The sequence below is a fragment of the Plecotus auritus genome, assembly GCF_963455305.1.
Source record: "Plecotus auritus genome assembly, chromosome: 7".
In the NCBI taxonomy this organism is placed as follows: Eukaryota; Metazoa; Chordata; class Mammalia; order Chiroptera; family Vespertilionidae; genus Plecotus; species Plecotus auritus.
In genome coordinates, this window is record NC_137774.1 from 14,102,880 (window position 1) to 14,118,211 (window position 15,332).

General features: G+C 43.0%; 2 protein-coding genes across 6 annotated transcripts in view; one reads left to right on the plus strand and one right to left on the minus strand.

The window, feature by feature from the left end:
• The first annotated feature begins 1,841 nt into the window (after positions 1 to 1,841).
• The window catches only part of AP2B1 (adaptor related protein complex 2 subunit beta 1), a 114,675-nt gene continuing 101,184 nt past the window's right edge, over positions 1,842 to 15,332 (plus strand). For 2 of the 5 annotated variants that reach the window (XM_080682044.1, XM_080682048.1), the window contains exons 1-3: positions 1,881 to 2,121; positions 11,700 to 11,773; positions 11,981 to 12,201. The gene's annotated coding sequence lies outside the window, so the exon portion shown is untranslated. Of the gene's footprint in view, positions 2,288 to 6,888; positions 6,955 to 11,699; positions 11,774 to 11,980; positions 12,202 to 12,264; positions 12,447 to 15,332 lie in introns of those variants that run through there. The other 3 variants (XM_080682045.1, XM_080682046.1, XM_080682047.1) reach the window with 3 other exon arrangements.
• PEX12 (peroxisomal biogenesis factor 12) lies at positions 4,308 to 9,528 on the minus strand. The gene is made up of 3 exons (XM_080682049.1): positions 8,799 to 9,528; positions 7,905 to 8,458; positions 4,308 to 6,908 (listed from the first exon to the last, which is right to left on the minus strand). The coding sequence occupies exons 1-3, from the start codon at positions 8,919 to 8,921 to the stop codon at positions 6,509 to 6,511; spliced, it is 1,077 nt and encodes a 358-aa protein (XP_080538175.1). The 5' UTR covers positions 8,922 to 9,528; the 3' UTR covers positions 4,308 to 6,508.

Below are 15,332 nucleotides of genomic sequence, written 5' to 3' on the forward strand. Positions count from 1 at the left end.
TAAGGTGTTGAAATCTTATGTCTGGCACTGAGTGTGATGCTTACAAATATAGTCCATATGCATGACCACTACACTATAGTGCCCCTCTGGAGAGCTAGAAATGTACGAACAGTGTTTTCTCTGGGTGTTCTGAGTTGTGACAATAACTATGCTTGTGAGAATAAGACTTCATAATTGAGATGGTATATAAACTGGAACCTGCAAATAAAAATGCACCAGACTGAGGAAGGGAGATGGAGATGCAGAGAAAACAGCACATGCAAAGGCACCATTTCTATTTTTAAAAAAGATTTCTAGATGTTGGGTTCTAAGCATTTTTATTTTTTTAATGGATTTTAGAGAGGGAGGGAGCAAGAGAGGGGGAGAAGAGAGGGAGGAAGCCTTCTGTAGGTGCTCAGGGATTGGGATCGAACCCACAACCTAGATACGTGCCCCAACTGGGAATCAAACCTACAGCCTTTTGGTGTATGGAACCATGCTTCAATCAACTGAGCCACCCGGCCAGGGCAAGGCAGTCTCTTCACTGTCTAACCTCCCATCTTTAAAGTACACTGGAGTTCCTTGGTAGGTCTGGTACAAAAGACCCTTCGTTTTTCTCCATTCTTCCTTTTTATTTTTTCATGTCCTTCTACCCAACCCTGTCCAACACTCATCACAATCCTCATGCTGCTTATCACATGCTACCTCTCCATTTCCACTACCACAGGCCTAATTTAGGCTATTAGTTCTCACCTGAACCATTGCAATCCCTTTCAATAGCTTCCTTCAATTAATTGAAAAACACAGTTGCATGTTGAATTTTCTAAAGTACAGCTCTGATCACCTGTCTTCTTGGGACCTCAATCTTTAAATCATTCTCCAGAGTAGTCTAATCTACACAGCCAGCAAGCACCATCCTTAACAAAGTCTTAACCCGTTTTTCAACTTTCCTATCATCCTCCTTCCTTAACACTATCATTGGTTTTCAAACTTTGGTGTGCCTCAGGATCACCCATGGGGCTCTTATTAAAAATATGCATGCTTGGGCTCCACCCCAGAAATCTGATTCAGCTAAATCTGGGTTTATCCCAGGCGTTTTTATTTTTTGTGTGATGTTTTTGATGGAAGACATTTATATTGTTGTTTCCTCCTGGTGTTGCTAACTCACCAATTTTTGAGAAACACTACACGTTTCAACTTTAAATTTGGTCAGCTCCCCCCCCCCCCCCCCCCATGCATTCTCATTTAATTCGGTAATTATTCCTTCTCCCAGAATCTCCTAATTCTCAAACCTCCCCATCTTTCAAGACCCAAATCTAGTGCCATCTCTTCCGGGAAGTCTTTCCTGCTCTCCTTCACACTTCTTTGATATTTAGCTGCACTTTTCTTGCGGCACCTTTTGTTTATTTAGGAAGCATCCAGGAGCCCGACGAGCCAGTAAGTTCCCTCTGGACAGAGAAGGACACATTCATCTAAATCCACCCCAACCCCTGGCCCTCACGCGCCCATGCGGACAAGTGCAATAAACCATGTTGGATCACTCAGTCAATAGTTCTCCCCGGAAACGGAAACCCAGGGCACAACTGCCTCCGAAGCCCTTTCCCAGGCACCGACGAAACCACCCGGGATAACAACAGCTGTCCTGAGGTCCGAGGGCGGGCGAGAACTGCTCTGAGTCTGCTGTTAAGGCGCCTGTCCCAACTCTGAAGATGGAGCCCGCCTGGAAACGAAGTGACGGAAAAGGGGGTTCCGCCCGCCGGCCCGCTCCACCCCTGACGTTCGCCTCGCCCTCCTATTGGTTGCTCCTTGCACGTGACCCGCTGGCCGCCGCGGGATTGGTTGTCTGGCAAAGGCCGCACTGGGTGGTGGGATGCCGGCGGGGCCTGGAGGCGGAGGCCGGTGGGAAGAGGGGAGCTGCTATCATAGAGGGAGGGCTGGAAGGCCAGCTGTCGGCTCCGTGCCTTCGCTGGCTGGGCAGGCCTCGAGAGAGTCTAAAAGTTTTTTTTAACTGTAAATGCGTAGGAGTTTTAGGATTTTCCAAATAGGGCTTAGGACTCCTGCCTGGGTCTTTGGTGTGAGCCCTGGCTCCGGCCTTACTCGTGTTTCCCCGAAAGGACGGCTTTTCTGTCTTTCTTGAAGTTGGTGAGGTTTGGACCATATTATTTATTTTTGACTGTCCCCTATGTGTAAGTAAGCATTGGTTGTCCTGCGCAGGACGCCATGAGGTAAAAGCCGGGCGGTGGGGGCGGGCAGGTGGAGGGTTTGGAGATGCTTGAGATGTGGTCCTTACCTACGTGAAACGTTGGAGGTAAGTCTGCTTTGTAAATTGTGCTGATGCCTTTATAATCTAGGAGTTTAGGATTTGGTAGGGAGGGTCGTGCATGGACTGAGTTAAACGCTCATTTATTGAGCCTCCTCCTATGCACCATTCTGAGTGTAATGGATGCAAAAGCCAGTAAGACGCAGTCCTGGCTCTTTAGGAACTCTGTGATGGGGGAGGTGGGGGGTCGTGAATAAATGGCGTTTGATGCGTGTTGTGGGGAAAAGTGCTGTGGGACTCAGAGGAGGGTATGACTGAGTTAGGGACCACTTAACAGAGAGAGAAGGTGACATGTGACTAAGGTTTTAAAACTAATTAGGCGCTCTCCAGATTGAAAGGGGTGGGGAAGCATTCCAGGTGGCGCAGTGTACTAAGGAAGAAAATTAGGAAAGTATATTTGTGTAGAGGATGATGAGATAAAGGCTCAAACATAACCCCTGTAAAATAGACACTTTGTTAGTGTCCCTGTCTTTATGGAGTTTAGTTGCTAAATGGCAAACACAGACCAATTGTCAGTTTTATGGAAAATCAACCTATTGATACTTATAGATGGCTGAAGCATGTGGTGTCTCCAGAATTGTTAGATACTGTCAATACCATGCTGACATGTGATCCTAGTACTTTACCATATCAGTGATGGTATATCACCAAGTGCCATTTAGAATAAATGAAATGCAATCAGCTTTTTCATTCAGAAATTAATTATTCAGGTCGTGAATTATCCAGGCTTTACCTTGTTTCCTTTATCTTGCTCATGCCCTGGAGGAAAATGAATTAAACCTTATATTTAGCTGATAGTGGAAAAATATAAATCTGGTAATCAGACTTCAGTTGTCTTTCCAGCTGATGTTAATTTGCTATGGATTTTAGGCAAATCATAGCCTCTCTGGGTCTTGGACTCTTAAGATAGGAGATTCCGGTATAACAAATTTGTGACTAGTTTTTATCTTTATGTGCAGCATGATTGTAAATCAAAATATATAATAAATGAACTGGAGTTGACTTTATAAGAGAATTTAGTATAAAATCTTTTCTAAAGATTTTGCTTAAGAACTTGTCTCTAAATCCCTTTGCAGGCATCTGAAATCTTATCTTGCATTGTGTTTGGGTTCATTAAAAAAAAAAAAAAAAGTTTTTTTTTAACTGTAAATGCTTACCCACTCACCTGTATTTCAAAAACAAAAAAGCTCCCCCAAACAAAACTTGTTCACATTTGCATTTTTGTACAGTAGTTACTTAAACTAAAGCATAGTGGAAGGTAACATATTTATTGGAAGCCCATGGTTACAATTTAAATTTATCTAAAAAGAAGCCTTTCTTTTTTTCATGGGTAAACCTAAGTTTTTTAGAAGTGAAAATACTCTTAGGTAATACAAGGAGGTGAATTGCAATGATGCGATGATGAGTGAAGTATAGTCTGACCTGGTATTGCCATTGCTTCCATGTTGGCTCTGACCAGGGTATGATCACTTAATCTTCTCTCTGAGCTGAGTCTGGTTATGGTTTTCCCACATCGGTATGTTCTAGCCTATTTGGATACTGGTTTTATTATGCATATGAGTGTTTCTTTGGCATTTGTTTGAATTTTACTGATACTTTCATGTTTTCCTTCTTAGGTTGAGGTGAAAAATCTGGCTTTGATACCTTCATGGAGTACTACGTTATTTCAATCCTGAATCTGGTTCAGTTCTCTTATTGACTTACTATATTAAAAATTATATTAAAAATGTTTTTTAAATTAATATTTGCTTTGGTAAAACCTTGCTATTTAACAAGAATTCTTGCAACTATCCCATATACTCATATCTATAATAATAAAAGCGTAATATGCTAATTAGACCAGACGTCCTTCCAGATGGCTTTGGCTGGGGCTGCGAGGGCCTAGGCAGCCACCTCGGCTCCGAGGGCTGAGCCCCTTGCACGAATTTTGTGCATCAGGCCTCTAGTGACACATACCAGGTGTACTGGTTAATAATGCAGATTTTGTAATCAAAGAAAACACAAAGTAATTTCCAGAGAAACATCAAAAGTGCTTTATTCAAAGTAATGTCCATCGCTAGCTACACATTTCCCCCATCTTTCAGGTAATTTGTGGATACCGTTCCAATAGAACTTTTCTTGTTTTGAGGCAAACCTTTCAGAAACCCAATTTTCTACTTCTTCGTACGTTTTGAAGTGCTGCTTAGAAAGTGCGTGTGCCATCGATCCGAACAAGTGGTAATCTGAAGGAGCAAGGTCCGGTGAATACAGCGGGTGGGTTAGTACTTCCCAGCAAGATCTTTTAACATGCCTTTAACTGGTTTTGAAGTGGGTGATGGTGTGTTATCATGAAGCAAAATTACTTTGCTGTGTCTTCTGGCCCATTCTGGTTGTTTTATGATCAAAGCATGGTTCAAATTGACCTGGATGTTCTTTGTCTTTCACATAGAAATCATCACTTTTAAAGTGTTTAAACCATCGTTCACAAGTATCTTGAGATGAAGCATGTTCACCATAAGCTTGCCGTATTTCAGCAGCACTTTTCTTCAAAATAATGAATTAAAACTTCCCGCAAATGCTCTTCTTTTGGCACGAAATTGGACATTTTTAAGCGTAAAAATATCTATGATGTTAACACCTTCAGAAAATTTGACATATAAGGTTTGGAGCTTGTTGTCAACACAACAAAATAGCATACATATCAAATCGCATATATATCAACATGTGTAACTCCATCTATTGAAAAAAATCCGCATTATTAACTGGTACATCTCATAAAAGTGTTAATATTTTAAAATCTGTAGGATGTTCCATTTCAGAATTTAATTTTATCACCGTGGTGCCATTAGAGAATGTTTGTCCTTTGAATTGCTAAAATGAGTTAAAATATTGGAAAACACCTACCTCAGCAGAGGCACCTACAAATTACTTTCATCCTTCCTCATCTAGTCATGATGATTTTTTTAACCCATATTTTTCCATCAGTTTGCCAATCCAGGCAGGAATTTTTCTGCATAGGCAACTTAAGTGTTTTTGTAGTCTTTCTAATACAAGATATTTCGAACAAGGCTGAATGCTGAATTTTTGCTGTTGGAGTAGAGGACTTTCCCCCCAATTATTGGATTAGCAAAAAAAACACATTAATACAAAAATACCCCAAGAAGTCAAAGGTTGTCTGAATGAAAAATTTACTTTAAACACCTCAAGTAATCTTTCAGTTTCTATACAATCATGACATGGAACAGTTCATTGCCAAAAACATTTATTCTTGAAATGTATTTAAGCGTTTCATAGAAACTTTAGTAATAGCCAGAATAATTCATGCCAGTTTAGCAAATTCTTAATAGCAAGGAGAAAGAGCTTATTAAAGGAGCCTTTCTTTACACATAGATGAGTATTTTACTTCATTTTTAAAAAATATTTATTGATTTTAGAGGGAGAGGGAGAGAGCTAGAAATATCGATAAGAGAGATTGGCTGCCTGCTGCATGCCCCTCACTGGGGATTGGGCCTACAACCCAGGCATGTACCCTGACTGGGAATTGAACCGGCGACCTCTTGGTGCATGTGTTGATGCTCAACCACTGAGCCACACCATCTAGGCTTACTTCATCTCTTCATTGCTTATTAGCTTTGCTTTCTCACCAAAATCTACAAATACACTTGACCTTAATTTTCCTTTAACCAGTTTCTCAAGAAAGACTCATAAAGAAATCTTTAAAAGTTGATAAATTACAGCAGATATTACATAACAAATGGGTCACAGTATATAAAAGGAGCTATTGTTCAAAAGAGAAAGCCCACTTTTCACACTGCAAACTGATAAAACCTCTTCCTCATAGGCAGGTGAAAACTTTTCTAAATAAAAGGTCTGCTTCCCCTTCACCACCCACTTTATGAGGTCTAACATGGGTTTTTCCTGAGAGCTTCTATACCTCTTTGTTCTTTAAGGAAAGCTTCTGTACTGATTATCCTCTTATCCATGTCTATACTAACCCTCAATTCTCTTACTCTAATCAGCTTGGTTAACTTTAAGTTGGGGCCTAGAGAGCAGGTTAGAAGGTCAAATCCATGGGTATAGCCTTTTAAAGAAATCCATATACTTTTTTAAAATTCATATAATTATGAATTGAGGCTAAGAAGTACGAAATAAGGCTGTGTACCATGCTGAAAACCAGCCCTGTGGCCTTTTGGGCAATAATTTTGCTGCAAGTTGAGATGCTAACCCCTTTCAGTTGTCAGGGGAGTACAGTTTAATTAGGTGTTGTACTTCTGTTGGATAACCTGTGATGGGACAAGCCTGGTGAGTCCTCACATAACTAAACACACAGCGATAGCAAAACACATAGCCAGAGGTGGCAAGAACAGTATCATTCACCCGGGTTTTACGACACAGTGGGCACACAGTCTTCATTTTGGGTAACAGGGGAGAATCAGAATTGTAGTCAAGGTGTATAGGTGGTGGTGGAGTAGGCAGGGCAGTCAGTGATTTGATGGTTTCTTGATTTTCAGATGAGTACCACCACTCAAGGAATTGCAGGAAGAATACACCGACAGACAGGCCAGTGGAGAGGGATAAGGCAACACCCGCCACGGCTTTTTTCAGAGCTGACTTTATCTTCTCACTAATACTGTTAGAAAATGGAACAAGGAGGCAAAAGGAGAAACGTTGTTGAGGTACAACTGCAGAGTGACTAATATAAATGTATTTCTCACACTTTTCATCAGAATCACCAATTCAGTTTTGGGGACTGAACAGTTGCCAGACTGGTATTGTCTCCTTAAGGCTGTACTCTAAATGATTCCCTTTCTGACTTACAGTATTTTAGGAGCATAGGAGGAAAGCTTTGTTTTTAAAGACGAGGTTTTTGTGTGTGGAGAAGAAATTAATGAGACATTGATTATATAGACCTTTTTGTGTATGTGTGGAAGATAGTATATCCAGAAAAAGAAACAACTCACTTAACAAAAATTAACTTAGCAGCGTTGAGGAATATATATATTTAAACTTGTAGGAGAACATGAACACTAACTAGAAGCAGTATAGCATCGTGGTTAATAGCAGTTGAGAATTGTGTTGATCTGCCTTGAATCTCAGCTCTGCCACCTTCTAGCTGTGTGGCCTTGACAAGGTACTTAGCTGCTAGGCAGCCTTGGGCAAACTACGGCCCGCGGGCCGGATCCGGCTGTTCTATCCGGTTCTCTTGCTCTCCCCTCCGCTCCTTTACTTTGAATTTATATTCGTTTACACAAACACTCCATCCATGCTTTTGTTCCGGCCCTCCGGTCCAGTTTAAGAACCCATTGTGGCCCTCGAGTCAAAAAGTTTGCCCACCCCTGGCTAGGGCTTAGTTTCCTCAGCCGTTAAATTGGGCTAATGAATGAGTTGGGATGGGGATTGGGATAATGTATATAAAACAAACACCTAGCTCAGGGCCTGGCCATAGCAAGTGTAGTAGTTATGATGAGGTTGCTTACCAGGATGGGAATCCTTGATTTATGAACACAGAATTTTTCTATGATTTTATGAAATACCTCAATGTGGACTGAAGGAGGTGATTTCATAAAATTAAAGTAAGATTTTAGAATCTGTTAATCAAAGATCTGGGGTAATGTGAAGGCCTTACCTCCTGGCTGGTTGCTGCATCATGCTGGCTTCAGCTGCTTTGTGCTCCAGAGCTTGTATATCCTGAACTGTAAGTCGACCTAGCCGAACTCCAGCCAGACTAAGTAGTGGTGAGTGATGCTGAGCTTTTCCTAGGATGTATCGAAGTTGTTGTACAAGAAACCAGCCTTCCCAGGCCATGTTAACAAATGGGTAGGCTGCCAGGAAGGCTCTGTAAAATTGTTTCCAGCGGGAAGAAGGAGGATGGATAGAATATTCATCCTCTTCTCTAAGGCTAGAAACCAGCTTCTCCAGCTTCACTTTCAGATAGGGAAGAAGAACCAGGAACATAATTGACTTCCAAAGCTGCTTCTTTGGGAGACCAGCACTGGCCAGTCTCTGAAGCTTGTGTGTGTCCCCCGTTACAATCCGCTTTAAGCCGTAAAAGTTTTCAGAAAATGAGGCACTGGTTTTAGACAGATAATGCTGCTGGAGCAGAAGATCCAGCAGCGTAAAGATTTCATCAAACCACCTCCAAAAGAAGCCATAGTGGGCGGGATTTGATTCGGCAAGAACCTAAAGCAAAGTAGATATTAATAAATGAAATTCATTCCATTTCACAGGTACTATGCCTTATATTTGCATTCCCCTTCCCCCCACACCCTCTAAGTTCTACACTTTGAGATTAAACAGGTCACTACTTTTGGGGCCTACCCTATCCTTCCTGCGGTGCTGGGCATTCATTTCTGGGCGCTACACATAACAGGGGTTCAATAACCGTTAAATTATATGAATTATAGGATGTGAATTATGTGCTAATTGGTAATTTCAAACCTAGGCTACAAGATAAACTCCAATTATTGGTTTGGTTTTTACCCAGTCGTCCCTAAAACCATTTAAAGAATGAATACCTTACCTTGACCACATGCTGAAGAGCAGGTCTCACTGCTGTCATTAAACTGTCCTGTGCTACCACCTCAAAGATGGATGGCTGGTCATCCACAGAAGCAGCTGTGATGTGAGCCCCGTGCTCAGCCATAGTTTTCTGCGTGCACTGGGTTTCACTTTGCCCCTAGTAAGCATGAACTTGTTTGGGGTGTCCAATGGGTGCTCAGTCTTAAAAGTACTATTTCTGCTGGATACCCGAAACTCCTAATTCTCAATTTTCACAGGAACTGGGGGAGAAAAGACCACATCTGGAGGCAGAGGGGACGGGTCTCAAGGAAGGACGAAGTTAACGCAGACGTGGGTGGAAGTGCTGTGTGGAAAAGGGGTGACTTGTAAATGCTGCACCTCACAGGGCAGAACGTGACTATGGGGGATAGGTATGGGCCAGGATGTCTGTCCTCTCGAGCTGCAATCGTGGAAGCTGCGAATCAGGGGCTTCCAATCGCGAGAGCTCAAAAGCCGACCTGTTCTGAGAAATTAGAGGTGCTAATGCGGGCCGGTACCCGAGGTCTGGCTCCAACCGCTGGCTGGTAAGCACCCCGCCCGCGCCCGTCCTTGCGCGCTGACCCCAGGCGAGGCGCGAAGGACCCACGACGCCACATTTGAAGGGAGGTCTCCGCTTTATGACAGAAGCCGCACCCAGAAGTAGAAGCGGCCGGTGGTGGGGAACTGCGGCGGAGGAGAGGCGCTCTAGCCCCAAACGCGGCCCCGAAACCGGAACTAGAAAACTCTATGACCCACTTCCGCTTCCGCCCCCGAGGAAATAAAAGGGGGCTGGGCGAGTCCCTCAGAAATTTTTGCTCGCTTTCGTTAGTTGGGTTTGCATGTTGTCTCGGTAGGAAACCACAGCTCGGAGTCTCTGCAGAGGTGTTTTTGACAAGATTTTTGGGGCGCCCTCCTCTGGCGCCGGAACTTGGTCCTGCGGGTGGTGGAGCTAGGAGCGGAGGAATAAAGGGAATGTGGAGGTGGAAAGGCTCTCAGTGTGGGGGCAGCAGGTGTGATGGTGAATTTATATTATGCGCCTTTTGGGAAAGATTTGATAAAGATGATTAGGATGAGAAAGGTTCCTGTGAGACCTCAAAGTTTGTGAGTTTTGTTATTACATTTCGTCCAAGCTGGTAGTTTACCATAGTGTTCTACGTTTGGTTGTATTCTAGCATAAACTCTTAGTTACTTGCTACCCTAGATAAAAATGATTCCTATCTTTGTACACGGGAGGGTGTGTCCTATTAGCTATACGAATAGAGTGCTAAGACGAAGGAATCCTGATAAGTTCCACCAGCAGAAACTGGGGAAGCTTGACAGAATAGATACTTTTCATTGTATACCAAAGTTGGTGTAATTTATCTTACTGTTTGCAAAGTGCTGTTATGCAACTTTGCCTCATTTGCATTGCTAATACAGGTTTATTGAATTTGGACAAAAGTTCAAGTTCAAGCTGTCGTCTTCTCTCTCCAGAACTCCTCCCTCACCTCTGGGCTAAATAGGTAGTATATAGAAGGTATTATTCACTGCCCAGAGGACCTTAGGGTATGGAGATAGATAATTGCTTTGCATAATGAGAACCCTCAGAAACAAGATTTGGCTTTGGTTATTTGAATAGAAAGAAATATATTGCAAGTTAACCTTAATTATACTTCTAAAAGGTGTTCTTTACCAAAATGCCTGCTAAAAAGTCACATTGATAAAGATTTTTACCTTACAGAGCTTAAAGACTAGACATAATGTATTTATAAAGTACCTGGTACGTGTTAGGTGCTTGATCAATGGTAGCTGTTATATACAAGCTTTCCTCAAGCGAACAACATGCAGGAGGCAACCAATCGATGTGTTTCTCTCACATCAATATTTCTCTCTTTCCCTTTCCGCTCCACTCTCTCTAAAAAAAAAATCAATGGAAAAATATCCACAGGTGAGGATTAAACAACAACAACAAAACATACAAAGTATCTACACTATAATGGAATTTACAGTCTAGTTGGAGAGGAAAATAACAAACTAATATATAATTTCTAAATTGAGTAAGAGGGATGGGATAGGAGGGAACACTGGGTAATCAGGGAGTGCCTTTCTGAGGAGATTGCACTTAAACTGAGACCAAATTATGAACCAGTCATGTGAGGAGTTGGGGAAAAAGAATATTAGGCAGGAGGAGTAGTATTTGTGGAGGCCCTAAGGTGGGAAAGAACTTGGCATATTTGAGTGTTACAATAGCCAGCAAAAGGGGAATATGGAGAATGAGGAGTGACTGAGAAGCATAAAATGATATTAGAGAGGTAGGCACTAAGGGCCATGGGAAGGAGACTGTAGCAATTGATATTATTGACTACTCCATTCATTCAACAAATTTTGGGGAGGGGGGGCTAGGCCTCAGAAATGGAAGCGTGAACGGATTGATATACTTCTTTCATGAAATTATAAAAGCATCCTGAAACGTAACTGCTGGCTTTTCCTTCTGCCTCTCTGATTACTCTTTCTTGATCCCTTTCCAAATTGGGTTTCCCCAGCTTCTGCCCCAGCCCCCCCCCCCCTCTCTCCACATTTTTAAAAAGGTTTTATTTTAGAGCAGTTGTTTTAGGTTCACAGCAAAATTGAGGGTAAGATACAGAGATGTCTAATTTGTGGTTAACAAAAAGAACTTCACTTTTGTGTAAGCAAACCTATTACATGCTAGGTGCATAATGTACTTTATCCCAGCTAAGCTTCACAAAACCAAGAGAGAGTGTGAATCATTTGAGACTTTACTTCGCAGATAAGAAAACTAAGATTGAGGAGAACTGAGGCAACTTTCCTAGTGACATTCAGGGCAGCGATTTCAACTCCGATCTGCTGCCATCTCAACCTTTCTCTTTGCACCACTCTCCTCTAGTGCTGGCTCGGCCCATGTGCAGTCCTGGGCTGGATCACCACTGTCCACGCTCCTGAACTGGCCCGGGAAGTTAGGTGAGTTGGTTTTTCCTTAAGAAAGGAACAGAGTATTTCAGTGTTTTTTAGAGAACTGTGCGAGGAAATAAATCCAGAGAATGTCAGCTTGCTTAATACATCCCTTCGGATAGACACTGAACATCATTTGAGACGCCGGTGGCAGGTCTCTTCCCGAACAAGAAAATAGAAAAAATAAAAATGAAAAAAAATCTTTGCATCTCCAAGGCGACGAGATCGCTGCCTCCGCTCTCCCGCGCGCCGGGATGACGTCGCACGGCGAGACTCTCTGACGTCGGCGTTTCCTGTCCACCATCTTTGTCCCTGGCAAAGTGGGTTTTGCGCAGTGGCTTAGACCTGGAAAAGGAGTCGTGACGTGCAGGAAACCATTACAACACCGCTGGGGCCGCGCTCTCCGGCCGCCGCCACCACCCCCGCCCTTGCCTCCGGTGAGTTCAAGGCGGCTAACTTTGGGGTGTGTCCCCCATTGATGCTCGGGAGGGGGGTGACCCGAGGTTGGGTTGGAGACGGGCGGAGGAGAGGAAATCCTAGTAGCGTGACCGTTGAGGATGGAGTGAGCCGTCGGGTGTGACCGTTGTGAGAAAGCGGGTTGGAGAAAGGGACTCCATGGCCGTGGCGGGGTGAGGGGATCCTTGGGGGTGGCGGCCGGCAGCTGGGGCGCACAGGCAGACAGGTAGGTGCAGAAGTCGGCAGGTTAGGGAGGCCACAGGCCAGGGGTGTGGTCGGTAGAGGCCGGAGGCCGAGGGGCGAACCAGCCTTTGCCGCTGGGCGTCGTTCACCGAGAGCCTGGGACGTGTCCAGCCAGCTAAAGGGAAAAGGGAGTCCCCCAATGATGGCAAACCTCGTTCGTCTGCCGTAGCTTGGGGTTGAGAGCCACTTCTCCCCCACCCCGTAATGGAGGGACAGATCTCTAGAATCCTGACCAACGGGGTAATGAACAGGAATTCCTGACACTTAAGAGATGGGGAGAGCCCAGCTGGCGTGGCCCAGTGGTTGGGCGTCGACCTATGAACCCGGAGGTCGGTTCGATTCCCGGTCAGGGCACACGCCCAGATTGCGGGCTCAATCCCCAGTGTGGGGCGTGCGGGAGGCAGCCGATCAGTGATTCTCATCATTGATGTTTCTCTCTCTCCCTCTCCCTTCCTCTCGGAAATCACTAAAAATATATTAAAGAAAGAGAGAGATGGGGAGGAAAAACCTCTAGAACTGTCCCGATGTGAACGAGGGGGGAGCGATTGGGGATAAATCTTAGCCCGGAATTTTTCCGTTTTGGATTTATCAGGAATGGTCTGGTTTGAGAAAGGCCGTAGATTAAGCCAGAGGCAAAGAAACTAGTACTTCCTGGTACTTCCTAATTCTTTGAATCCAAAGAATTTATTCCTGCTGTTTGTTTTCAGAGTAGTATTTGGGACTTTTACTGAACACACTTAATTGGCTGCTTCATTATGAAGCAACGTGAAAAAAGTATGAATGCTTCATTAAACTTTGACTTTTAGAAAGAAGTGTTTTTTAAACGTCAGACACATATAATCAATGTAATTTTTTAAAATAAAGAAAACGCGGTAAGTTTAGGAAAGGCAGAATGACAAAGAAGGTGGTCTCAATGAGGAACAAGTTAAATTATTAATAACCTTCGTGGTATACTTCTCTTGCTTAGCCTCAGGGTACACTTACAAAGTAATAATTAGCAGCGGATGAAGGAGATGCAGCTGTAATGTGAAAAGTGTAACACATTCCAGTGATGACTAAGCTAGTGGTAAGGTGAGAACTGTTTGCAAGTATCTTAACAGTTTAAACTCCCAAGGAAGCAAAAGGATAGTGTGTTCTGCAGACAGCCTCACTGAAAGTTGGATGGTAAAATTGATAAAAGCTAACTTTCTGTGAATTAAGAGACTCAAGAAAGTCCAGTACATTTTAGGCTCAGGTTTGAACCAAACTGAACAAGGAATGAATAAAATAGAATATGCTCTCCCTTTTTCCTTCTTTGCTTCCTTCTAGGTTTAAGTTTTACAGAGTTTATTGGTATTTCAGTTAAAAATTAGATGTAAAACTTTGAGCTTCTTTATTACTGTGTAATATTAACAAATTACCTTGTAGTCTGTCATATTTAAGTGAAATTACAGGTGTGTCTGTTGTAATTAGGTGTCTTTTGTAATTTCTTATGAGCTAAATGAGACCTGGAGATGCTATTGTCTTTGCATTATTATTGAAATATCTAATTAGCACTTCTTACCCTTGTAATAAAAGATTGCTGGAATACTTTGGTTAACTCTTTGGCCAGTTTTTTAGTATAAACACCAAACTGTGTAAAGCTCAAATTTAAGTGAAAATAAGGGATTTAGTGACCTTGTCAACTCTTAATTTAGCTGCCATTTCCCAGAGAGCCATTCGAAATTAAGACTCTATTAATATTTTTCTGGCCTTATTTTTCTTTAGGGCGACTGGAAGGAGGGAGAAGTAGAAGGAGAGAAAGGACTTTCACAACCTATATTTAGTAGAAACTAGGTTATGTTAAATCTAGATGCATAATCCTGTACGGGGAGGCCTTCTCTCAAGTGCAGTGACATGACACCCTGGGCTAGGACAAGTGAAAGTTATTGTGTGCGTTGACTGTGGCAGCTGTATTTTTTAACAATGCCTGCAGGGGTGGGCAAACTTTTTGACTCGAGGGCCACAATGGGTTCTTAAACTGGACCGGAGGGCCGGAACAAAAGCATGGATGGAGTGTTTGTGTGAACTAATATAAATTCAAAGTAAAGGAGCGGAGGGGAGAGCAAGAGAACCCTCCGCTCCTTTGGCTCTGCGGGCCGGGACCACGGCTGCCCTAGGCCATGTTGCAAGTCCTCAGAACAGCCAGGACTTGTCAGTCTGGCAGAAGGGTAGGGTGAGTTCAAACTCTGTGTTGGTTTTGCTTTTTCCTGGGGCTCTCCTGAAGGAACAATGTGTTTTTCCCTCCAGGAGCTTGATTTTTGAGAAACTGATACTTGATTTTGTTTTTTTTTCTTAAGTTCTATCTTGGCTGTTTTTGTTTGTTTGTTTGTTTTTTGGCTTCTAATGCAGACAGTAGTTTTCACCATCCTATATTTTGGAGAATCTGGTTATGCCCATCTCTGGCAAGTGATTAAGTGCATCTCATTTTAAAAAATATATACAAATGTAATTTTTTGAAGTGAAATTCACATAACAAAATTAACCATTTAAAAGTGAGCAGTTCAGTGGCACTTCATACATTCACAGTGTTGTGCACCCACCACCTCATTTGTTTTTGTATAGACTGTTTTCATTTTTCTTGGGATTTAAGGCAGGGACTGACTTGATACAATTATTTCCCAGCCAGTGTGAGTGAGGGATACTCCATTACTGGTGTTTACAACAGTGTGAGCTAAGAGAGTGATAGTTTTCCCCTTCTAAGCCCAGAGATTCTTTCTTGTTTTGTTAATCCTCTCCTGAGGATATTTTTTTCATTGCTTTTCAGAGAGAGTGGAAGGGAGGGAGGGAGGGAAGGAGGTGGAGACAGAGACTGAGAAAGAGAAACATCCACTGGTTGCCTCCTGCACTC

Bases quoted from the DNA above. Each gene is read 5' to 3' on its own strand.
- PEX12 (XM_080682049.1), bottom strand. From the start codon at position 8,921: ATGGCTGAGCACGGGGCTCACATCACAGCTGCTTCTGTGGATGACCAG. The intron at 8,459-8,798 runs GTAAGGTATTCA...ACTTTGCTTTAG, and splicing joins CTCTTCAGCATGTGGTCAAG to GTTCTTGCCGAATCAAATCC. The intron at 6,909-7,904 runs GTAAGGCCTTCA...ATTTTCTAACAG, and splicing joins ATGCAGCAACCAGCCAGGAG to TATTAGTGAGAAGATAAAGT.